This window comes from Gopherus flavomarginatus, chromosome 13 (assembly GCF_025201925.1).
Source record: "Gopherus flavomarginatus isolate rGopFla2 chromosome 13, rGopFla2.mat.asm, whole genome shotgun sequence".
Taxonomy (NCBI): domain Eukaryota; kingdom Metazoa; phylum Chordata; order Testudines; family Testudinidae; genus Gopherus; species Gopherus flavomarginatus.
Genome location: NC_066629.1, coordinates 15,250,865 through 15,277,573, shown reverse-complemented (window position 1 = coordinate 15,277,573; position 26,709 = coordinate 15,250,865). Strand labels below are relative to the sequence as shown.

General features: G+C 43.7%; 1 protein-coding gene across 1 annotated transcript in view; it reads right to left on the bottom strand.

The window, feature by feature from the left end:
- Positions 1-5,031: 5,031 nt before the first annotated feature.
- KCNJ5 (potassium inwardly rectifying channel subfamily J member 5) overlaps positions 5,032-26,709 on the bottom strand; it is a 36,170-nt gene continuing 14,492 nt past the window's right edge. The window contains exons 3-5 of the mRNA XM_050921774.1: positions 12,947-13,269; positions 10,472-10,558; positions 5,032-5,133 (exon numbers count right to left, since the gene is read on the bottom strand). Coding sequence (XP_050777731.1) covers positions 5,056-5,133; positions 10,472-10,558; positions 12,947-13,269 — 488 coding nt within the window. The 3' untranslated portion in view covers positions 5,032-5,055. The remainder of the gene's footprint in view (positions 5,134-10,471; positions 10,559-12,946; positions 13,270-26,709) is intronic.

Genomic DNA, 26,709 nt, shown 5'->3' with positions numbered 1-26,709 from the left:
GGGAGAAGCAGTGGATGTGATATATCTAGACTTCAGTAAGGCATTTGATACAGTCTCGCATGATATTCTTATAGATAAGCTAGGAAAGTACAATTTAGATGGGGCTACTATAAGGTGGGTGCATAACTGGCTGGATAACCGTACTCAGAGAGTAGTTGTTAATGGCTCCCAATCCTGCTGGAAAGGTATAACAAGTGGGGTTCCGCAGGGTTCTGTTTTGGGACCGGTTCTGTTCAATATCTTCATCAACGATTTAGATGTTGGCATAGAAAGTACGCTTATTAAGTTTGCGGACGATACCAAACTGGGAGGGATTGCAACTGCTTTGGAGGACAGGGTCAAAATTCAAAATGATCTGGACAAGTTGGAGAAATGGTCTGAGGTAAACAGGATGAAGTTCAATAAAGATAAATGCAAAGTGCTCCACTTAGGAAGGAACAATCAGTTTCACACATACAGAATGGGAAGAGACTGTCTAGGAAGGAGTATGGCAGAAAGAGATCTAGGGGTCATAGTGGACCACAAGCTTAATATGAGTCAACAGTGTGATACTGTTGCAAAAAAAGCAAACGTGATTCTGGGATGCATTAACAGGTGTGTTGTAAACAAGACACGAGAAGTCATTCTTCCGCTTTACTCTGCGCTGGTTAGGCCTCAACTGGAGTATTGTGTCCAGTTCTGGGCACCGCATTTCAAGAAAGATGTGGAGAAATTGGAGAGGGTCCAGAGAAGAGCAACAAGAATGATTAAAGGTCTTGAGAACATGACCTATGAAGGAAGGCTGAAGGAATTGGGTTTGTTTAGTTTGGAAAAGAGAAGACTGAGAGGGGACATGATAGCAGTTTTCAGGTATCTAAAAGGGTGTCATCAGGAGGATGGAGAAAACTTGTTCACCTTAGCCTCTAATGATAGAACAAGAAGCAATGGGCTTAAACTGCAGCAAGGGAGATTTAGGTTGGACATTAGGAAAAAGTTCCTAACTGTCAGGGTAGTTAAACACTGGAATAGATTGCCTAGGGAAGTCGTGGAATCTCCATCTCTGGAGATATTTAAGAGTAGGTTAGATAAATGTCTATCAGGGATGGTCTAGACAGTATTTGGTCCTGCCATGAGGGCAGGGGACTGGACTCGATGACCTCTCGAGGTCCCTTCCAGTCCTAGAGTCTGAGTCTATGACTGGGGCGTGTCTGTGGAAGTCATGTTGGACTGAGTCAGGACTCTGTGTTTCAGTTCAATTGACTTGATATGTGACCTTAGCCAAGGCACTAACTTTGGTCTTTTCAACTGGCTGAGCTGTCCATCACGTTTATCTACAGGCATGTTGAACAACCCGCACTGGTCAGAACACGTAGACGTGATCATATATCAACTCAAAAGTCCCAAGGATGTAAAGAAGGCACTGCCTTGAATTCCTTTTTACAAAGCTTGCCTAGAAATGATGGAATCTTCTCTATTTTGATTTAATAGGGAATGCAAATTATGCTAATATTGTCAAAGTTACCATGGATGCAGTAACAGTCCCTTCAGTGACCACAAACAGCCTAGAGACATTTTGTTCCATGACACAATTAGCCTTTTTAGGTGTGTTCGTTTCATTAGCATAACAACAAACCAAAGAGGAGCTGAACAGTTCAGACACAATAGTTCCTATTCAATGATTTAAGTACTCATTGTTTGCTCTGTGCACATATGTTAGGGCTCAGTGAGACTAAGGGATGATAGGATATTTTCTGATGGAGCTCTGTTTATGGTTCACATGGGTAGCTCCTACCTCCAAAATGGAGCAGAGGATTGAAATGGGAACCATTCCCCCCCACCCCCTTGCTGGTTTTCCATTGTTCCCAAATATTAGCATCTTCTTGGCAGCATGTTACATAAGATCAGGAGAGTAAGGTAACCCACTTCCACCTTGACCCACACTTGCCCTTTCAAAAGTTAAATAGGAGGAAGGGAGGAGGGTTATGATCACCCACATTACTGACGTTCATGTGCATCAACAATAAAAGCAATGCTGGAAACACTAGGATCCCATATAAGGTTCTTCTGAGTCAGCTTGTTGTGGACTTGAATCCTGCATGAAGATGCAGAATTGCTGCTAGTCATGCTAGTACAAATTGTCTCTGAACTGAGGGACAAGGACAGAGGAAGCCTAATGAAAGAGAGAGGGGTTTACTCCACAAAGCTCTGATCTACATCTGCATTTCCCCAGTATAAGAATGTTTCGGTCAGAGTTTTGGTTCATCTTCAAGATATTTAGCCAGAAGTACTTGCTTGGTTCTCAAGCAATCTGAATATTATTAGAATGACTGTAGCATCTAGCAGCTACAGCTGAGATCAGGAGCCCATTGCATTAGGCCCTGGACAAACACATTGTAAGAGACAGTCCCTGCCTCCCAAAATTTACAGTCAAACAGACATAACAAAGAAAGTGGGGAGACTTGAAATATTGGGGCTTCTCTGCACAGTGCACTAGTTCACATCGGCAGGGTTTAAGTTTAAGTCTGCACCAGTGTGGTTCCCACTAACTGGACCATGTGGATCCTGCTTGTGTGCACGTTAATGTAATATTGTAATTAGTGTAATACGCAATAGGGAACCTTCAGTACATACCAGCAGGGTCCACATGAACTATTTAGTGTACACTAAAACTTACACCCCCATTGGTGCAGACTAACACATTGTGTAACAAGCCTGTACTCTCGTTTAGAGGCAAGCTGAGGCCCAGAGATTAAATGACTTGCCCAAGGTCACACAGAATTGTGGCAGAACCCAAATTGAACCAAAGTTTTCCCCAAGTCCCAGTCCAGGGTCTTAACGTCAAGTGCCTCTTTCTCCATACTGAGATTTCTGAAGTAGTTTTCCGTGCTTCCATTAGCACTGTAAGTTACAAGAAATATTACAGCAATATGAAACTGATAAATGTTAACGAGTTACTGCCCCAATCTGTTTTCATCCCTAGTTCTGCACCATTGTTTGCTCACCATTTTTATGCACCCATCGTTACGTACACATCTCTGGTCTCAGTTTTTTGTTTCTCCTTTTCAGGTATTTGTGGGTAGTCGCATCAGGGTAGGTGGACTGTTGTTATTGTCTCACTTCACTAGTCTGCCAGCTAGCCTGCATCTGAAGTGTTGAAGCTGTCGAGTACAGCAATATGCACGGTGCACACAGCTGTGGTGCTAGCAGAATGTTTTCTGTGCCCTGCATTAATATCGCACCCATATGGCTTTGCAGCTCCCCTATTAAGTATCTGCACTCTTGTCACTTCTAGAAGTTGCACTTGAAATCGGTGCCAGTAGCAGAGACTTACCCAGTCTGGCCTCAGGCCTCTTCCCAGCCTCAGTTTCTCCTCTCAGCAGTCATTTGTGGGCTGCTGCGGTGCTCTTATGAAGGAGCTTCAATGTTTTACTAGCACTGACTCAATCCCTTCTTTCCTTGTTTACAGCCATGGCTCCCCTGCCCCCTACAATGCTAGCATAGGGAAATCTACATCTACCCTGCACTACAGGTCACCAACCCTGCAACTCTAAACAGTCAGGCTGTGCACCTCATAACCTTTCCTTCCAGAGGCCTCTTCCTGGCCGAGCACCTGCACTCTACCAAAACACTCACACCCCTAGGCCTGCTCTCCTTTGCATCTCTCTCCTGACAGCCTTCAGGCTGCCCTTCTATCTCCCAGCAGGCCTGGTTCTTAACCACATGCTCCCTTATCACAGGAGACACCTGCTTGGAGAGGTAAACTAGTCACAGGTGAGGCTCAGCCCAGATGCCCTTAAAGGGCTAGCTTACAGCCTGGGACACTGTCTCATTTTCCTAGGTGCTGTACAAACAGCTAATAAGGGACAGATCCTGCCTCAACGAGCTTACAGTCAATGGCCCCAGTTCAGGAAGGCTTAAAACTAAACATATGTTCATATATTCTCCTGACTCAGAGCCTAAGTAGACATGACAGTGAACAGAAAGGAAGAGAAATAGAGGCAGAGAGAGAAAGTGACTTGCCCAAGGTCACACAATAAGTTAGTGGCAGAGCCAGGAACAGAACCCAGCTCTCCAGGTGCTGGTCTAGCCACTGAGGCACACAGCAACCCTTGCCTCTACATGTAATCAGCTGTAGCACCCTGTGTTAAGCTGACTTTTCAGTCATACCACCACATCAAATTCATCATTAGTCTAAATGTTTTATTATTTATATTGCAGTAGCACCTGGACACCTGAGCCCCACTGTGCTGAGTGCTGTACAAAGGCATAACAAAGAGACAGTCCCTGCCCCAAAGAGCTTACAACCTAACTGTAAGATGGCAGAGCACAGGTCGGTAAAGCAGACAGACAGGAAGAGCACAGGGTAACAAAGAGACAATTATGAATCAATAAAATTAAATATTGTGAAATTAAATATGCCACAATGCAATCGCATGCACTTCTCTCTGCTACTGTTTCACGCAGCATTTGGGAAGTTGCTCCTGCCTGAATCATGATCTCTGAGTTCCCACTTCCTTCCTGTGCTAATCACTGCTTGAACTATGTGGCCTGTCTGGTGATGAAAAGATATCATATTCTGGGGAGAACAGAACCCAAATGAGCTTCTATTTGCTTCCTTCCATCAGGAAAAGAATCTCCCTGTCTGTGCCTGGCATCTGTCTCTCCTCTTTCTATTCTGGGAGGAACAGAAACAGCTGAGCTCAGATGCTGTATGTGAGGGAGGCAGATGGGGCGTGAATTCAGTAGTGATTGCATTGCTCACTTGTTTGGCATAAAAATGATGGACAAATAATTAAGAACAGTGAGAGATGAGCAAAGGGAGGGGCTATTGTTATTTAATATTTCTCCCTTTAATATTTGTCATATTTGTTTCTATTCTTGTGATTTTCACTGTCATTCATCTGCCACTATTACCTTAATATTTAGTCTAATTTTGCCATCTTGACACATGCTAAATAGTACCTTACTCAATGAGCAGTTCCCGTGAAGTGCTTTCCCATGGTGCACTTCTCTTGCCTTGAGGCAACGAAAACGACCGATCAGTTTCGCTCTCCAGTCATTTCCACGCTTAGGTTCTCATGTACTAGCTCCACGCTGCGATGCTTGGGTTGCAAAAGCAGCGGGGCTAAAGTATTTGGTTTCAAACGCTCTCCACTGGAGTGAGAACGTAAATTTGTGGAATGTTTCATTAGCTTGGGGTTCTGTAACAGTTTAAGTATGCAAAAGCTAAATCAAAGTGGCAACTTGTGGACAAAGACAAGCAAATGTGAGCAAATTTTTGAATAAGTTATTAGTGCCTCTCATTTGTGACCAGAACCTCAAAATGCTTTAGGCCACAAATACAATGAGTTTGGTGGTTTCTTAGCCTAATGGCTATGGTCCAGATCCTCAAAAGTATTTCGGCTCCTAACTTTCAAAGAGCTCTCTATAAGCTCAAAAGCTTGTCTCGCTTACCAAAAGAAGTTTGTCCAATGAAAGATAATACCTCATCCCCCTTCTCTCGTTGAAATCACTGGAAGTTAGGAGTCTGAATACCTTTGAGGATTTGGCCCTATTTGTTCATGTTACTAAAACACCACATCATTTGAGCTGGTTAATATTCTCCTGAGGAGAAACTGCTGGAGGTGCTACAGGTCAGAGTGAGGTGCATTGGCAGAGCTGTCTGAGGACACAAAATTGGAATATCAGAAGATGCGGCAAGTCAGTCATGAGGAGCATTGGCAGAGCTATTACGGGTGGAAAGGGAGCAGGACCAGCATAGCGGTGAGTGCAGTAGGTCAGGATTGAGGAGCACTGGTAGAGCTGTGTGTGGAGCCAAGACTGGAAGAACAGAGAGTGTTGCAGCTCAGAACTGAGGTGAATCGACAGAGCTGGGTAACCTGACAGACAACATAAAAACAAACCCTACAAACATCTGAAATAAACAATGATATGTTTTTAACAGAGGAAGGTGCTCCTTGGCCAATATAAGATGGAATCTTGGCCGCAATGATGTCAATGGCAAAACTCCCATTGAGCTCAATAGGGCCAGGATTTCTCCCAGAGAATCTGATTTTGCACCACTGCACCCAGGGGTGAATCAGGACTAATGTCACTGAAATCAATGGAATTGCAGTGGGACCAGCATCACTGAAAAAAAGAATCAGGCTATTTAATATTCCAGTGTGGGTTTCACAATTGGTAGGAACTATATACGTATTTCAATAAAAAATCTGAGAGTCAAAGAATGGAGCAGTTTAGGTTTGGATTCACCTTGTGTTACAATTCTTTCTTTTCAATGTTAAATGAGATTCAGTTAAATTCAATAGATCCTCAATAAACCACTAGCAATTGTGCTGCCTTTTGCTCATGAGCCCATCCTTGCTCCTAGGGCCATTGCTTTGGATGCACTCTATACAGCTTCATTCAGGAGCTTCTGAACATTGCCATTTCTCTTGGCAAATGGAAACTTGTTTATTTAGGTCTGTGCTACTTTACCAGTGGCTCAGGCAAGGCAGTTTCTTCCCTGTGTGTTTGCATAGCGCTAATTTAAAGGCTCAGCTTTCTGCTGAGTGCTGCACCTGCCCCCAATCACTGTCAGAAGTGCTAATGTGGCTATCCATCTGCTGTGTGTGCTGAGCTAGTCCTGTCATTCCAGGGGTTAGTTAGACTGACTAGTAACCTGGACATTAGCAAATGACCATCTCATTTATGTGCAGAGATCTTCCTGACTTTCCCTTTTGCCAGTGCCCAAAGGTGGGCTGACATTCAAATAGCATGTGAATAGAACAACATAATTGTACAATCCTCTCCTCACATGAATAAGGCCTCATTTTTACTGGTTTATACTGATGTAAAGGAGCTCAGGATTTGGTCCATAGTTTTTACTCACGTGAGTCATCTCATTGGGCCAAATTTTGCACTCAGTTACACCAGTGTATATTCATTTGGAGTAACATTATTCGCCTTGGTTACCATCATTATCTAATCCAGTGGTCCCCAACCTTTTCGTCTGGTGGGGGCCAGATGAAGGACCGTGGCAGCGGTTGAGCATCTGCTGAAATGTTGCTGAATTTCTGCAGAAATTCAGTGGCATATCGGTGGATGCTCAACCGCCAGCCAGGATGTGGGTGCATTTAGATGTGGGTGCACCACGTTGGGGACCCCTGATCTAATCTACCCCCATACACACCATCTATATCTATCCAATAAAAAATACCATTCTGTAGTTTTCTCTGTACTTTTAATAGGTTCCATTAAGCTGATGAGATATATAAGAACTACTGAGACAATAGATTTATAATAGACCTATCTAAAGCAGGCCAAACTTTTACACTTGAGCAAGATGGAAATATCTAAATAAACTTTAGAGAGAGAACCAATTTTTGTTGGTGAGAGAGACAAGCTTTCAGGCTTAAACAGAGCTCTTCTGGCACCACCAGGGCTGCACCACCACGGCATACATAAATACACTTTGTAATTTGAGTAATTTGTGTGCAAAAACTTGGTTGTTGCACCTACAATGTGGGTAGCTTGGTATGTCTATGAATAATTAGCTACTTGGCAAATGCCAACGCAGAGCTTTGGTGTGTGCAAGCATTTCTGGGTTGTAGGTACCTTTTAGGACAGTATCTAAGGTGCATGTCATGATTTTATAGACTTCTGTAGTCATCTCTTTTCCAAGCTGAAAAGTCCCAGTCTTACTAATCTCTTCTCATATGGAAGCTGTTCCATACCCCTAATAAATTTTGTTGTACCTTTTCCAATCTAATATATCTTTTTTTGAGGTGGGAAGACCAAGTCTGCATGCAGTATTCAAGATGTAGGCATATCATGGATTTATATAGAGGCAATATGATATTTTCCGTCTTATTATCTATCCCTTTCCTAATGATTTGCAACCTTCTGTTCGCTTTTTTGACTGCTGCTGCACATTGAGTAGATGTTTTCAGAGAACTATCCACAATGACTCCAAGATCTCTTTCTTGAGTGGTAACAGCTAATTTAGACCCCATCGTTTTATATGTATAGCTGGGATTATGTTTTCCAATGTGTGTTATTTTGCATTTATCAGTATTGAATTTCATCTGCCATTATGTTGCCTAGTCACCCAGTTTTGAGAGATCCCTTTGTAAATCTTGTGATTTCTAATTTGAATTTGTCTAGCTTCAGCTTCCAGCCATCGTAAGAGCTGTCATTCATTTTTAGACCCAGATCTACCCCCTTGCTGTTATCTCTCATTTATTATTATGAATTTATTTCCATCAGAAACACTGAATTATGAAACTGAGATAAGGGAGAATGTTATTTATGCTTTAGTAATTAATATCACATGATAAGCCTCCTGCATTGCCAGCCATATCTGCTACAATTCATGGAAGGGAGGATTGTTGCCAGAATGTATTAAGCAGCAGTTTGGCAGATGATGGAGAGGATATTTAATTAAGTTACAGAGAAACTAGATGAGCTTTCAATCCATTTATAAAAGTGGTAGCAGTTCCCATTTCAAGGCCAGTGAAAGGATGACAAATATAGAGGGCCCTGAGTCTGATCTCATGCATGATGACAAAATTGGGAATGACTCCACACTCTGACTGATGTAAGCTAGAGGAGAATTGGCCACTAGTCTTTTGTTATATAAAGTCAAGGCCGAGTTCTGCGGTAGGTTATGCCAGGGCCAGGTAAATCTGGAGTGGCTCCAATGAGTCACTCCAGATTTGTACTAGTGTAACAGAGCAAAACTTGACTCTTAAATAGCAAAGGATGGGAGAGCATTCAGAAGAGGATGCTTTCATTTGTGCACATTATTGAACATGCCAAAATATACACAAAGCTGGTTTGAGGCCAACAAGAGGGTGTTGATAATATTTCTTCTACTACAATTAGGACCTGATCTTACAATTCTTGCTCAAATTAGTATTATCATCATTCATTGTTTGAATTACAGCAGCACCTAGAGGTCTCAAATGAGACCAGGACCCTGTTGCGCTGATGCTGTACAAACGCATAGTGAGAGACAGTCCCGATCCCAAAGAGTTCAGTGTAAATCTCAGTGATGTCAATAGATCATATTCTGCTCTCTCTGCAATGACTGCAATTCCTGAATAACTCCTCTCAAGCCAATGGAATTACACTGGCATAAGGGAGTGGTTTGCAGATACTACATTGACAAGGACTACTTTAGTTCCTAGACAGATAGACAGATTAGATAGATAGATGGAGTGTATGGGGTTAGATAGGTAGATGTACTTATTTCTATTGTGTTCAAGTGTGAAAGTTTGGCCTGCTTTAGATAGGTCTATTATAAATCTATTGTCTCAGTAGTTCTTATATATCTCATCAGCTTAATGGAACTTATTAAAGGTACACAGAAAACCACAGAATGGTATTTTTTTTTCCAGTATAGGAATCAAAGAAGCTCTCTAATAGCAGAAATCACACTGATGAGGCTTGGGGCACCAGTTCAGCAAGGTACTTAAGCATGTGCTTAATTTGAAACCCATGAGTAGGACCACGCAAATCAATCATCTAAGGACCTTGCTGAATAGCAGGGAAATTAAGATGCTTGTGTCATCAGACATGCTGAAAGGCCAATGCATTCTGAGGTAGAGTTATGCCATCATTGGGCACAATGCTACATTTAACCAGCTTCAGGGCTTGTCTACACTATGGACGCTACAGGGGCAAGGCTATGGTGCCACAGGTATGCTGCTGTAGAATCGTAGTGTAGACACTTCCTACACTGCCAGAAGGGGTTTTCCCATCGTTGTAGGAATCCACCTCTCCAGGTGACAGTAGCTAGGTTGATGGAAGTATTCTTCTGCTGTCCTAGCTTATTCTACACCAGGGTTTAGGCTGGAACAGACATAGCTTTGTTAATCTACATTTTAAGCGCAGACCAGCCCTTTGTGGTCGATGGTGTTGAGTGCATGATTTTAGGAAGAATCCTAACAGCATACGATGCATGATTTGCAGGTTTGACACTATTTTCAAAAGCAGTTTTCCAGGACACTGAGCCCCAGAAACCCACAGGGTTATCTCCTTACGAGCTGCTGCATGGAAGGAGAATGAGGGGACCCCTGGACTTGATGAGGGACAAATGGGCGGGGAAGGCCTCTCCTGCTGGAGAATCAGTGGTGGACCATTGTACTATCTGGGAAAAGCTCACTGAGCTCGGCCAGGGAGAACCAAACCTAGGCCCTAGGGAAACAGAAGGTCTGGTATATGGCACAGGGGACCAAGTGATGGTCATTATCCCAGAGTGGAAGAATAAGCTCCACACTGCCTGGGACGGGCCCTTTATGAACTGGTCTGTTTATCTCAGGAGGGTATAGAACAGAAATCAGCTTGAGCTGAGGCCTCAGGATCAAACCTCAGTGCAATCTTTGCAGCTCCCCATCCCTATAATCACACGGGAAGCCCCAGCTTCCCATGATTTGAATGCTGAATTAAACTGGACAGGTCAGTTCGTCATGCAGAGCTTAACTGCTCCTCTGCGAAGGTCTGAAATTACCTCTGCCTTGCAAAGATCAGCTCTGGTTTCACTTTCCATTATTCTCCCTGACATCAGGAGTGCACTTGAGACATGGACTGAAGGCTCCTGGAAAACAATTTTCACAGATAATTATTTCTTAGATGTAAGCAGCTTTCCCCTGTCCCCTAGTGGGTTTAGTCTTTTTCTGTCCTGCTTCGTGGAACTAGAGCCCAACCCTGCTCCTACAGTAGTCATGACCAAGAACTTCCAGGGGCTTCAGGAGCTATTTAACTTGGGGATAACTGATCTCCAAAACAAAGCATTCCTTCTATACTGGGAGATGTAAGTGGTAGGTCAATGGTGAGCCCACTGAGACGTTACTGAAGAGTCCTTCATGAACACCCTGGGATGGTGTGGCTTGCGAGTGCTAGGACACTGGCTCTGATCGTCCAGTTAGGGCTCTTTTTCTGAGGGAAATACCTCTTTATATCAGTGGAAATACCTGGATGTAGTTAAACTGGTGAAGCCACCTAATATGGACACATTGAACCTGTGATAAAGAATGCAGCTTACTGAGGTAAGTCACACTCACGTGAGCCCCATTCTGAACCAGTGCAGTGTGCCTACATTAAGGGTGAAGTCAACATGGGTTTTGCCGTTGTCTTTGGTGGAGCCAGGATTTCAACTCATGACCCAGATCCTCAAAGGTGTTTAGGCTCCTAATTTCCATTGTAAGCCCTAAATACCGTTGAGAATCAGGGCCCATGTGTTTGCACTGGCTTCACTATATGGCTGTATTTATGTGAAAGCAAATTCCCATTGTCTAAAGAAACAGTAAAGAAAAACAGCATTAAAACATTTGGTTTAAAGAAAAGCAGAGAACTTTGCATACAGTGAAGCAGAATAACAAGGTCACCTTTGGCACAGCTCCGCCCCTAACTGGATCCACTTCATGGTCAGCTTTCTGGTTATCACTCCAGAGATTATGTAAAACAGATTTGTGTGTGTGCATGTGTTTAATTTCTAAAGCCTCATGGACCAAATTCAGAGCTGTTGTAAGTGGATGCAATCCCAATGATTTCAGTTCTATCAAAGCTGCTTCTGCTGAACCCAGTAATTACATATAAACCCAGCATCAATGCCAGGTGGGCACAGAAATACAGATTAAAGTTATACCTACATGGCCCAGCAGTTTGGACTATGGAGGGGAGTGGGGGCTGACTTGCAGCACACACTAGCATGTTGTAACTCCCCTGTGTGTACGCTGCAGGTGCGAACTACAAGATACCTAGTTTGCCTTTATGTTGCCATCTTTAAACAGGACTAAGTTAATGGGAACGAGCTACCTGTTAGTCTGTGCCCATAGCATACGCACAGGGGAGTTACAGCATAGAATGAGAATGTATGCTACAATTCACACCCCCTTTGTCAAAACCATGGAACTGTGTAGATAGCCCTGTTTCCTCCTCCCCACCCCATTTGCTCACAGAAGCAACACGTATTCAGATTCTATTCTGTTACAGTTCTGTAAATCTGGAATATCTCCACTGAAATCGATAAGTAAAAGGGACACATCTTAACTGGTAGCAGTAGTATGCTTTTATCCTCTAAATAGACCAGACTTTAGAGAGGGACCTGGAAACTCATTGCCATGGATCAAAAGTGGAGATTGAACCTGGGACATGCAGGTCCAAAACCCATTATCATGGGCAAGATCTAAACATCCCATGATGACAAGCACTGAGCAGCATGGCTGTCCAAAACAATTACACCAGAGATGGCACTGTACCAGTCTGGGGAGAAAGCCTGACCAGTAGGATGCATGTGATAAAGAGGCCACAACACAAAGCTAGAGTGGAAAATGCCTGATTTATCTCAGAAGAGAGACCCGTCATCCCACTGTTAGATTTTTCAGCTTGTCGGAAATGAATCATAGTGGACACAGTTCAAGAGGAAAACTCTAAAACACCATGTGCAATCACTAGGAAGCTGGATACAAGAAGGGATTTTTTCCCCCTCTCTTTTAATTTAGCAGTAATAATGTCTACAATGCATTGACTTGTAAATTAAGTGAAGGTACGAAACTACATTCTTCTTACTGAGATGGGAGATTGTTAGATTGTTTTATGTTTTCTCTTTTTAAATACCCTCTGAAAGGGAAATAATTTTGACCAACCAAGGAGTCTCTTCCAGAGCAATCTGTGGGGGAACTTCAACAGTAATAACACCACTTATCTAGCATGTCTTGTCCATAGACTTCAAAATGCTTTGCAAATGTGGATAAAGTACCATTACTCTGGTTTTACAGATGGGAGAAACTGAGGCACAGGGCAATGGAGTGACTTGTCCAAGGCTACCCAAAGGTGGGTAACAGAGCTGGGAATAAAACCCATGTGTCTTGACTGCCAGGCTAGTACCCTAACCACTGCATCCCACTGTTTCTCCAGTAGGAGCATATGTATTATTTATTGTCCAGTACAGATCCACGTGTTATACAGACATATCTGCCTTCACCTCTCCTGCTGTTCCATTGGCTCCATTCAGCCCAGCCACCTCCCTTCCTTCCTCTTCAGCCTCCTGTTCCTCTTTTGCTGTTTCTGCTTCCTCGCCCCCACTCAGGAGGGTGGCGCTGGAGAGGTGGCGGAGGAGCCGGCCCTCTTGGAAAGACTGGGCCAGCTCCTTGGCACAGCATGTGGGGGTGTTGGTTTCGTAGGTGCAGTGGAAGCTGTTGTAGTCGACTTCGTAAAAGTCTTTCTCGAGGGTGAGGACGGGAGTGAAGCGGTGTCCCCATAGCACCTCTGTGTCCATATAGGAGCTCCGGGCCTGGCAAGTCATCCCTGCATCAGGACAGGAGAAAAAGGCATATTAAATGCAATGCTCTGTTGTGTGCCCATGCTATTCTGCTGCTATTTACAAGTGCTTTGGTAGATTTCCATACCTGCTGGCTCTGGGACATGGAAAGGGTCTTCTCTTAACAAGCCTCAGAAGAGGCTGTAGCACAAAAAGCCGAGTATTCAAACACAGGGAGCTGGATGGCCCCATTGCAGCTTCTGCAGACAGATGGGATGTTTGCAATCCTGAACCTGGGTCTTACAGGGGGATGAGGTTTGATGGCACTAAGAAGTAGGCCGGAGTGGTTCTGGCATGGCCCCGTGCTAGATTCCCCTCTCCCCTCACTGCTCTGCTGACGCAGGTCAGTCTTGACCTTCTGGTTAGTCCAGTCTAGGATCACACCATCCCTGCAAATACACCTCATCCCTGACCTGCAGTGTTCCAGCCCTGAACTCCCCCTGGCTCTGCCAAAACACATCAGGCCTGGCTTATAGAGCACCTTGTTAATCTAACTTTGGTTCCCCCGACTGCTCTGTTGAAGTCCCTCAGGTCAGACCTACATAGCCCCCTGCAATTCTAGTTCTCCCTGATCAAACTCAACTCACCTGCAGCTACACCTGCTCTGCCATTCCACTGTGGCACCTACGTGTGCTAGGCACTGGGTGCCTGGAGCTAGCTAGCTATAGGAGCCAAAGCCCACGGGAGGATTTCCACTGAATGAAACTGAGATTTGTCAAGCTTGTACTCAGCCCAAGGACGACTGCTTATTTTACATATTCATATATTTTGGGGAAGTCTGAAGAAAACCCTTTCAAGGGCAAAAATTCAGTCTTGGAATAAGTGAAATCACCTGCCTATTGCAAGGCTGAATTCTGTCCCAAATATTTGCCTTTTGTTTGGTTTACATGGGTCACGCTTCTGGAATTCATTCCAGGGAGATGTGGAAAGTTTGACATCCCGACACTCTCATTGGTGCGTGAGAGGCCTGCGTGGAATGAGATCAAAACATCTATTCAATTCATTTCCAAGCCAAAGCTCCCCAATCTCATTCTCACAGCCCAAACGACATTACCATAAGATGAAGGCTGTGATGGGGGAAAATGTTAGCGCCGGGGCATTTATGATTCAGGAAGAAATATACCATATGTCCTCTAACACCTGGGAACAACAGAGGACAAACAAATTGGGTTAGGAAATGTTCTCATCCTGTCGAGCTCAGGTGTGGCCAGACATAAGGTACCTCGTCTCCCAGAGCTGAGAAGAGCCTTGGCTATCATTATCTCCTCTCACAGCCTTAAGGGTCCTTCTCCTTTGGAGGCGGCTGTGAAATTCACATTAACATGACTGAGCTGTGCCTGTCCATCAGGACCCCATCCGTACTGTTTTATTTGTGGGTATTCCCTGTTGGTTTTCTTTCCCTTCATCCATGGATTGGTTTCAGCCCCTGGCCTGGAATGCAGCCAGAGAGGAGTACGGCCACTGGGTAGAATATATGCCGAGTCCCTGTACTGAAAGATGGAATTGACTGCAAATGAGGGAGCTAGAGAGGTACCCACAACCACAGAGGTTAGCAGTGAAGGAGAAAGATTTGTAGATCCAGGCAGATTATATAGGCAGAGGGAGACTCAACTTGCTCTGCTCACACAAGTATTTCCAGGGGGCCTTCTCAGGGGATGCCCCATACCCCAGTCTACCATTGTGGAGGGAGCACCACTATGGCAGGTGATAGTACCTTATATTATGTAGTAATGCTTGGTAACTTCAATTTGGGCCTCATAAGAGCTGTGCAAACATTAGCTATCCCCTTTCCCTCCCAAGTAGCATTATGATCTGTGGAAACTGAGGCATGGAGAAGTGAAATGAATTTGCCACATAGCAAGTCAATGACAGAGCCAGTGAATGAAACTACGTCCCCTGAATTCCAGATCTGTACTTCAAACATGAGACCATTATGGCAATTAGTAGGTCAGTCATGGGCATATACAACTGAAACAGGGCCTGCCTTTTCTGTATAAACTCTTAGGGGCTGAGGCATTGCTGGTGTAATTCCGCTGAATTCAGTGAGGTTAAAGCTTAGTTACATCAGGGACAAATTTGGCCAGCCTAAAAAAAAAAAAAAAAAAAAAAAAAGAGCGTGATCTTAAACTGCCTTGGGGCTTGGCTACACTCGAAACTCCAAAGCGCTGCTGTGGGAGCGCTCCCGCGGCAGTGCTTTGAAGTGCGAGTGTGGTCGTGGCGCCAGCGCTGGGAGAGAGCTCTCCCAGCGCTGCATGTACTCCACCTCCCCATGGAGATTAGCTTGCAGCACTGGGAGCCGCGCTCCCAGCACTGCGGCACTGTTTACACTGGTGCTTTGCAGCGCTGTAACTTGCTGCGCTTAGGGGTGTGTTTTTTCACACCCCTGAGAGAGAAAGTTGCAGCGCTGTAAAGCGCCAGTGTAGCCAAGGCCTCTGTAGCTGGCAATATCTAGCAGTGGAAAAAACCTTAGCAGATCAGTGCAGATGCTGGTTTCAGATGTGCACTCTGATCTGTGTAGTGCAAGGATTGGCAACTTTTGGAATGCAGCCCGCCAGAGAAAGCCTGAAGTGTCTGCAGGTTTGGCCGATTGCGGCTCCCACTGGCCACGGTTTGCTGTCCCAGGCCAATGGGGGCTGCGGGAAGGGTGGCCAGCTCATCCCTCAGCCCATGCTGCTTCTCACAACCCCCATTGTCCTGGGACAGCAAACTGCGGCCAGTGGGAGCTGCAATCGGCCAAACCTGCAGATGCTATACGTAAACAAACCGGCCCAGCCTGCCAGGGGCTTTCCCTGGCAGGCCATAGGCCAAAGGTTGCCGATCCCTGGTGTAGTGGATACAGTTATGACAATGCTGCCTTCATTTTCTGCACACTGCACTTTTACATTTGAAATGTACCATAGGAACTTATATGGTCCCAACTACCGTAGTATCTGAGCACCTCACAATCTCTAATATATTTATCTTCACAACTCTCCTTGGAGGGAGGCAAGTGTAATGTTACTATCATACAAGTGGGAAACTGAGGCACAGAGAGGCTAACTGACTTGCCTAAGGTCACAGAGGAAATTCGTAGTGGGGCAAAAAACTCAACCTGAGTCTCCCGAGCTAGTACTAGCTACCGGAATAGCCTTCCTTGGTAGTAACTGTGCCTGTCTGCACATTTTGTTCTCACAGCTGCTGCAAGCTGTTAAAGGGCACGCACACACTCTCCTAGAGTCACACACACAGCTCTTGCCTGGATACTTTACTTTCGTTCTTTTTTGTTGCTTTCCTTAACCAAAACAAAAGGCATTCAGGCCAGTAGTATATGGCTGCTGTCTGTGCTTGAGGGAAGAATGTAACACTTTGGGCTGCAAAATAGGTCTGGAAATTTCTCACACAGTTCTTTTCAAGGAGATTTCCAGAATTACTTGCTTCCAGGCAGGAACAACAAGTACAGTGTTAGTCACAGTGTTCTGGCACTTCTGCTTCCTGGACTGGCAGGAACCAGGAAGTGCAGAGTGCTGCTGTGAAAAATAAAATAAGGGAGAAGGAAAGTTATCCCAACTGTTTTAAGCTTTGAGGAGAGGGTCTGTTTGAGATCTGGGCAACCACTCAGGAACATGGCTGCCCTTGTTTTATACAAAACAGTCTGCAGATCTCTAGTAACAAGCTTCTTATGGGCAAGCCAGCGAGTGCCCAGACATAGATGCTACCACACTGCACCATCAAGGATAGACAGTGCTTGACATTCATTCCCTTATTCCAGGTTGGCATACAGCAGCTGAAGACTTACGTAGCTCTCAGGTCCTGTCATGCTGCTGAGTACCGACATGGTCTTCTCTAAGAGATGTGGATTGCTCCCTCGTCCCCACTAGATAACATTAGCTTCTACCTACCCTCCTTATCCCTTGGTGAGAGGTTTTGTTGAGAGCCATTTTAAAACCCGGTGGTACATATTTGAGATGCCAGGACTGGCTCACAGGTGCCTTTTACATATCTACCACATCATGCTGGATTTTGATTTCAATGAGAGTTAGGTACATAATTACTCTTGAGAATCTGAGCCTTAGAGGGCTGAAATTGGATCTAAAATGAGCAATGCTGCTCCTCAGACATAACTAGAATTCGCTGAAGTACCTAAATGCTTTCGCCAAGCTGCTTAGTGCTCAAAAAGCCCAGAAATGGTAGTGGGAGAAAAGGGCATTTTGTTCCACGCAGGATTAGGCACTATTAGTGGATGACACATCTCCTAGTATGGCTTTCCCACTGCTGAGCAGATGCACTGTGTTCTATAATAAAATCTCGGAGCTCTTTGAATCACAGAAATGTAGGCTCAAAGGATCACAAGAGGTCATCTAGGCCAGCCCCCTGTGCTAAGCCTGGACAAAGTAAGCCTAGACTATCCCTGGCAGGTGTTTGTCCAACCTGTTCTTAGAATCTTCCAAGGATGGGGATGCCATAGCCTTCCTTGGAAGCCTATTCCAGACCTTAGCTACCCTTATAGTTTGAAAGATTTTGCTAATATCTAACCTAAATTGCTTGTGCTGCAGATTAAGCCCATTACTTCTTTTCCGACCTTCAATGGACATAGGGAGGACAATGATCAACTTCTTCTCCATAACAGCCCTCACTGTATTTAAAGACTGTTCTCAGGTCCCCCACAATGTTCTTTTCTCAAGGCTAACCATGCCCAGTTTTTTTTAACCTTTCCTCATATGTCATGTTTTCTAAACCTTTGATCATTTTTGTTGCTCTCCTGTGGACTGTCTCCAATTTGTCCTCATCTTTTCTAAAGTGTGGTGCCCAGAATTGGACACAGTACTGCAGCTGAGTCCTTATGAGTACTGAGTAAAGTGGGACAATTACACGTCCTATGTCTTACATTCAACACTCTGTTAGAATCATAGACTATCAGGGTTGGAAGGGACCTCAGGAGGTCATCTAGTCCAATGCCCTGCTCAAAACAGGACCAATCCCCAACTAAATCATCCAACAGATTTTTGCCCCAGATCCCTAAGTGGCCCTCTCAAGGACTGAACTCACAACCCTGGGTTTAGCAGGCCAGTGCTCAAATCAATGAGCTAGCTCTCCCCCCTTATTGGAACCCAGATTATTAGCCTTTTTTGCAACTGCATCACAGTGTTGATTTATATGCAATTTGTGATCCACTATAACTCCCAGATCCTTTTCAGCAGTACGACCACCTAGCCAGTTATTCCCCATTTTGTTGTGCATTTGTTTTTTCCTTCCTCAGCGCATGTACTTTGTACTTGTCTTTATTGAATTTCATCTTGTTGATTTCAGACCAATTTTTCAAGGTTGTTTTAAATTCTAATCCTGTCCTCCAAAGTGCTTGTAACCCCTCCCAGCTTGGTGTCATCTACAGATTTTATAAGCATACACTCCATTGCATTATCCAAGTCATTAATGAAAATATTGAGCAGTACCAGACTCAGGACTGACCTCTGTGGGACCACTTGGTACGTCTTCCCAGTTTGACCATTGATAACTATGCTTTGAGTTTGATCTTTTAACCAGTTGTGCACCCACCTTATAGTAATTTCATCTAGACCACATTTCCCTAGTTCGCTTATGATCAGATCAGAAGGGAGTGCCCCTCTTACTACCAGAGAGAGTAAGCCTCAGACATGTAAAAGGAACTTTTGCCTTGCAATCAAGGTCTTGGAATAGCTCCTTTATCTGGGGGAATACCTCATCCTGATCCTGAGCTCCACAGAAACAATCACATTTATCTCCTGTTGTAAGTATTCATTTAAGACAGGAACAGTGGAAACCGTTCATCCACCAAGGACTGCATACTGCCGGCTTCCTGCAGTAGCTGCTTTTTGTAACCCTAGGGGTACACAGAGCCAGCACAAAAAGATAACTTGCAATCACTCCATAATCTCATTCAGATATTCCTATTTTTGCACATGTGCATCGGAATTTAATTGCATGGGGACAGACTGCCTGGCAACCTCTACACCACACAGCAAACAACAGCATTCTCACGGCTGCATGTTCCCTTAAGTGCTGCTCTCCAGCCTGGCTAATTAATGTGTCTATAATGGCCCTAGCTAATTATTGCCTCTAGTTGAAAGAAGATGATGGTGAAGGTGCTGAAAACAATAAGCCTTATTTTCATTAAGAGAATGGGGTGCAGCTGCTTTCCGCTCTCACACAATGCGTCCTCGGCCCTGTGCATGCTGAACATTCAGAATCCAACTCTGCAATGGGCAGTGTAGCTCACAGGACCAGTCTCTTTCCAATTCTGCAGTGGTTATTAGTAGAAATCAGCAGTTACACTTCATGGGCCTTATTTGTAATAAAGACCTAAACCTTCACCAGCATGATTACCCACAATGCACTGTGTTCACCGTAGACAAGGACCACAGCCAGTTTGCCACTGTTGTAGTCACCTCTAAAGTATCACTGCTTTCTAAGTAGATATGCCATAGCCCCCAGTACAGTTGCTTGAAGCACTAGCTCTTGCGAGATTTCAAAAGGCCTTTTGAGCATGCAGAGGAATTGTGGAAGGTGTCAAACTTCCAGAATTCCATGGGGGGGAAATCCCAGAAGGATAGTTTCCTAGCCCTTGTTCTCAAAATGGAGGGTAACTATGAACTTTTGGATCTAAGAAGTTTCTAGTAAAGCTTTGAGAACGTAATTTTTTTGCCCTCTTTAATTTTGTTTTTGGGCATTTTGTGACCGAGAAATTTCATTTCAATGAGAAAACTTTAATGAAAAAAATGCTTTGATCAAATGCATGAAAGATTCAAAATGTGGGAAAATCCATTTTCATCTGGAATAAGTTTCAGAAAAAAAATACTTCCTAATTTTATTTATTTTTCTGGAACATATGACCACATTTTCCATGGAAATGGTTCACAAATGGTCTTATTTTAAAATGAAAAAAAGTATGCTTAATTTTTAACTGCAAAATCAGTCAATTTTAGACAATTTGAAATGAAATGGGAAAACCTCAGATTTCAGGCTTCTCAGATGTAAACTTTGGATCTTTTGGCTCTCTGCAGTCACCAGCCTGAGTTTCAGTACAAATAAAATTGAAACTAAGCTGAAACCTGAATAAATTTTGCATAAAACGGGCCCAGATGCATCACCTTTACAAAGAGGCTGTGCTCTGTCTCAGGCTTGTAGCAAAGCTAGAAGCCAGAAGAGTATTCCTCAGTTTCAAGTTCTGTAATAAAACTTTCATAGAGGTTTAAATTTTTAAGTGCACTGTCCTGCAATCCTCAGAGGTGAAGTTTTAGTCAATTGGGCTGGAGTCCGACTTCAGAGTATTAAAGTCAGGGATGGAGAATGTTCCTACATGGGGCAGCCATACATGCTTTGTTTTATAAACTGCTGGATTTCTGGCTTCCAATAAATGAATGAAGACAGGTTTCTTTCATTACATTCAAAAGCAGAGAAAGTCACGGAGAAGCAATTGGTGTGTAAAATAGGTGTCAGGGAACTGTACCAAGACAACACTTTCTTGACATCAAAATCAGTCAGAATCAAGCTGCTCACACTATTTCAAAGAAGGGAGAATGTTAATATGCAGAGAAGAAAGGGAATCTTGATGGCTCCCTCAGAAAGAAGTCTGTTTTTTCCACTAGGTACTCAATGGGGGCTGCGGACTTCAGAACCTTTCACTGATTGCAATACCACTGATTATGCAGCTAAAATAGAAGCCTCTGGCTCTGTTACATTGCTAAGAAAAGAAAAATTCTGCAGGAGATTGCTCACGAGTGACAGGCTTTTATATAATTATTAGGTCACAGTTCAAATCCAGCTCCATTCAGCAACAGCCAACATTGCTGCTATCTCATGGGCATTAGGTTGGCTACAGATTAGTTGATGGTTTTAGTCTAGCTGTTGGAGGACATAGATGCTGTACCAAACATACCATCGCAGATAGCAACCTTGTTGGCAATTTCATTACAGAGGACAAGTATTGAATGGATCATGGAGAATTAACTAGCAGTACCCTAGATTAAGAAGTTTAATTTGAAGCATATCAACAGGATGGTGGTAGGGAAAGCTTTCACTATTGCCACTTGCCTAGACCTGCTCAGTGGATATAAACATCCAGCCTCTAGGGCTGTCAAGCCAACATTTTTCACCAGCATAAAATTAACTTTTTTTTATTTAAATGCCATAGAGCTGACTGTGACATTCCCCTCTGGTGTTATCTAGACCGGTGATCTGCTAAGTCACTCCAATCCTTGACTCTGGGAGCCAGCCTTACCTTGCTCTGCTGTGAGAACCCCCACTCCTGGGCTGTTCACACACAGCATCTGGCATGTAAGCTGCTCCTTGGATTGTGCAACCGAATGACACTACTAGCCAATATCTCTGGTCCCAGACACAACCCTCGGAACCTCTGTGCCCAGTTATGCCTGCTGGACACTGCAAGCTTATCTGAGTTGATCAATTTAACAAAGAAATCAATATGTATCAGGCTTGTTATCCCAAGGGGAGCCTCTGACACACTTCAAACCAAACACTGCTTCAGATAGAATAAACAAACACATTTATTAACTATAAAGATCGATTTTAAGTGATTATAAGTCAAAGCATAACCAGTTGGATTTGGTCAAATGAAATAAAAGCAAAATGCATTCTAAGCTGATCTTAACACTTTCAGTGCCCTTACAAACTTAGATGTTTCTCACCACAGGCTGGCTGGTTGCTCTTCAGCCAGGCTCTGCCCTTTGATCGGTGCTTCAATTGCTTGATGTGGTGTCTGTAGATGTAGGTGGAAAGAGAGAGGAAGAGCATGGCAAACATCTCTCCCTTTTATCATGTTCTTTCTTCCCTCTTGGATTTGCCCCCTCGCTTCAGAGTCAGGTGAGCATTACCTCATCTGACCAAAGGAAGGGGGGGTGACTCCTTCGAGAGTCCAACAGATTTTTTGTTGCTGCCTAGGTCAGTGTCCTTTGTTCCTGTGAAGCTGGACTGGGTTTGTCCCATACATGCCCTGATGAGGTGTGAACTGCCTCTCAGCTCTTGGAGAGTTTTGTCTGGGCTTACTTTAAGCCACGAGGATACATTTTCAGTCTCATAACTACATACATGAAATTATAATCTATAACCTTACTATAACATTACTGTAACAACAATGGTCAGTGCATCATGAGCCTTCTGAAGACACCCAACATGACAAAACTTTGCACTGGATACCACGCAATCGTTGGGTTGCTCCCCCGAGGTACAGAGCATCACACTGAGCTCTAAGCTGTTATGTGATGTCATGTGGATGCTAATTCTATGCTTGCGATGCTAGATAGGCTCTTTTTACAATGAAGACTCAGGCATTAGTGGTAATCCCCCCCCACACACATACTGAATGAATTTCCCAGCTCTGTCCATTCCTCTCTTTTTCCTGTACAGCAAATTAATGACAAAGTCTTTTTACACATACGCAGAGTGAAATTGACCCTGTTCAGAGGGCTAGCGCAAGGCCAATCTGCCATTTAAGTCCTCGGGGTGAATTTCACCTACAGTGGGAATAGACAAAGCATGGAGAGAGAAGATGGTGTGGAAATGGACACTGATGACTAGCTATGGTGGCAGGGAATAGTTATCAATATTTAAAAACCTATTATTCTAATTAAGCAATACACTTCCTTAAATTAGCATCAAAGATGCTGAAGTATCGCTCAAATGGTTGTAGAAAGTGCTGAGCCATTTACACTAATTAGTCCAAGGAACAACCTGGCCTATGACAAAACCAATATTGTTCCTCTGACTTCAAAAGGAATATTAGAAGGTGGGAGCATGGTCCTCCAATTATTTTTGCGCATCTTCTTTGGAGGAGGACACGTTCTTACTTGATTCACTTTGATTTTCATGCCAGAGGGGAAGACTTTGAAATTTTAATTTTTCTGAATGCTCTCCAGGCATGGGAATGCTCCTGGTTGTTGGAAAGTCAAAAGAGGTAATGGCCTAATGTAGGCAATGAAATGGAACATGCAAAAAACTTTACACAGACAGCAAATGTGGCAAACTAGAGAGAGAGAGAGAGAGAGATCATATTCGCTTCTTTATATTATGACTCCATTTTATTAAATTACTGATGCTCTACTATATCATTTAATCAATCATTTCTTGCCTTGCTATGTTTCAGGGAGCGGTGGCACAAGGTTGACATATCGCCTCTAAGATCAGATCCTTGGATCTGTCAAAGGAACAAATGAACTGAAATTTCAATTGCACTGAAAGGTGTTGCTCTGTGAGAGAGCAAGGATGGGTCAGGGGTTAGGTGACAGACCTGGGTTTAATCCTCTGCTCTGTCACAGATGTCACTTCTGTGACATGGTAAATCACATAGTCCTAGATTGTCAACATTTATTTAGGTACTTTACTCCCATTGAAATCAATGGAAGTTAGGTGCCTAAATACCTTTGCGGATCTGGGCCTTAGGCTCTCAGTTCCCTATCGGTAAAAGGGGGATCATCATACTATCCTACCTCCCAGTGGTATTGGATGTATTTTAAAGATGGGGAGATGCTCAGATACTATGATAAAGGGAGCCATGTAAGCATCATTAGGCATGTTAGCGATGATAATGTAGTAGTCAGGCCTGTATATTTGCCTGAGATCCAATTTTGGGTCTTGTTTGCCCATTTAACTTTTAATATTTTTATATTCTTATTAATATGTGTAAACAAAGAACAAAGAATTGTGTGTTGCTTCTGCCCAGACAGATGGGCTTAGTACGAGAAAAGATAAGAGATAGAGCTGAAGTGTCGCTGGTTTTGGTGGGAATTTAATATACGATTGCCTTGACTCCTATCTCGAGCCTAGTCAAGCAAGTAGTCAGGAGGGGCGAGGGGATGGGGGGAAGGAGGTAAAAGAAACATTAAAAGCCAAAGAAATGCTGTCCCTGACTGAAGCACGACCTCTCTCCTTACCCCTCCCATGGGATACAAAAGAGGTGATAGCAAAGCCCCCTGACTCAAGACCTTCCAAAATGGAACATGACCATAAACTGTAAGGAGTGGGACCAAGGGCAGGCACTACAGGTATAATTATGCCTGCTAAGGAGGGGGGAGCTGAGACACTGGGAGGAAAGGCTCTGTGCTGTCAGAGCTATAGATATGCTTGCTTGGAATAAACATTACATTGCCTGCACTTAGGACTTCCAGTCTTCTGCTTTCTGTCTGTGTTGCAAGGACCAGGGGAAGGGCAAAGGGAAAGCCCTTAACAAGCACCTAAAATAGTTCAGCAAGAGCACTCCTTTCAGGGCAACTCAGTGGTAATCTAGTTCTACTTCATTCCCACACCTCGAAGCCAGGGATGTCAAAGACAACTACAAATATGAATTAGTTTACATCACAATACCCACTTTGTGAGAGGAAGGTACTATGATGCCCTTTTTACTGATACTCATTTTTAAGAATGAAAATGATCCTTTGGATAAGCAAAAGCAACCAACAAGCTAGCACTAATTTTACTGCATTTTGCATGCAAAGTTTGATTACTTTCAGGACATCAGACTGAAATGCAAATCCCTCAAATTTCAAGCTTCATTGTGATTATTTCACACTGTTCTACCTTGGCAGGAGGGGAATATTATTCTATCCTTTTTAAAAATGGATGAACTGGGATGCAGAAAGGGTGTGATTTGCCCAAGTTCACACTGCAACAACATGAGGAATAAAACCCAGGAGTCCCAAATCACAGCCAATTGCTCTAACCATTAGACCATCTTCCTTCCAACTATGTCTAAGTATAGTTCTGGCCTTTTGAAACCATGTGTTAATAGGGTATTGGGTTACTGGATTATCTCCAACTGTCTATTTAATGTAAGGGTAGGGGGGAGTCAAAGAAAATCAGTGAACACCAGTGGTGAAATAAGATGCCTCCTGAATGTCCAGTGATCACCTAGCATCATATTAAGGCAACAGTACCGGTAGACAAAGGGGCATGGATCAGCATTCATGTTGCGTTCCCCGTCAGTACCTGGACCGCGGAAGCTAATGATCCAATCAGCGGACCAAATTTGGAGATGAATCCTGGTCACGAGCCATCTGAGGCACATTGCGCAGACACTAAGACGACAACGCCTGGTAGGCACAGAATGAGGTTTGCAAGGTAGCTATATTGATAAATCAATCTTTGGTTAATTGTCAGCAAAGGAGGAGAGGAGGATAAAAAACGTGAGGGAAGCAAGACTCAGCCAGAAAGACTTATAAAGATACGCAGGCTCCTTCATCATAGGGAATGAAGGCTTAAGGGGAAAAAGCTGGGCTCTCTAATGGTATCTAATTGAATCAGCCAAGTCGTTCATCTCACAACTCAGATGAATCTGACTGCACGTGGGGGATTGGCTTTCGACTGCTTTTTAGTCTCTGGCAGCATTGCTTCATACTCTCTCTCTTCTATTAAGCAATGAAGAGGTCAGTGACACATTCATGTTTACAGCTCACAACAGGCAGGCCTAATTCTGTCAGTGGACTGGGGCGACCAGCTTTGGATTTTTGTTACTATGTGGTGGGGAAGAGAGAAAGAAAGAAAGAGCATTGAAAGCAAAATTGTATGGACTTTACAAACAGATTCCTTCCCATTTTCTTCTCTTGCAAGTCAAATTTGGACTAACCAATCTTGACAAGTATACCTTTAAGATAAGGCAAGGGAGAATTAATTCCCTAAAGTCATTGCTGTGCCCAATTCATTAAGCTGGTACTGAGTATAAGTGATTCTGTGGCTTTCAAGATGCCCATAAAAGCAGCACTGGATGCTGGAAAGCGTGTTACTTGTATTGATTTAGCCCCTGCTGCAGTCATTTCACTCAGGAAATAATCAACACAGGTCTCCCCAGAACTGAACCTTTCTCAGGTGTTTTCAAAGCTCTGGAGCCAGTAGTGCCAAGGCACACATACTGATCTACATGATGCTGCTTTAGATAGGACTAATGCTACAGCAAGCGAGTGTGTCCGATGGAAATGTGGCAGGGATGAAAACTGGAGGGTGAGTGGGAATTAGTGGTTAATTTTTTTCCCCTACAGCTGGTTGAAACTTTTGGCAATTGCAATAAACATTTTCTCCACAAAATGTTGATGAAAAAATATTCATTATTTTTTGACCAGTTCTAGTTATGTGCTTATACCTCTAGCCATTTATATGGTACAGTGGTCAGGCTTGAAGGGCCTGATTGTCAAAGGTATTTAGGATCTTAAAAATTCAGCTAGGCACCTACTGGTATTTTCAAAATCATCTCAAAGATAGGCATCCAAGTCTCATTGACTTTCAGTGGCAGGGAGGTGCCTAACCTGCTTCGGTGTTTTTGAAAACCCCATTAAGTGCCAATGGGCATCTTTAGGCACCTAAATATCTTTGAAAATCAGTCCTGAAGTGCTTTGAAAAAATAACTAAATCAATATTACCTTCTTCCTCACCCGGTGGGTGTATATTCAGATATGTTGTTGATTGCAGTG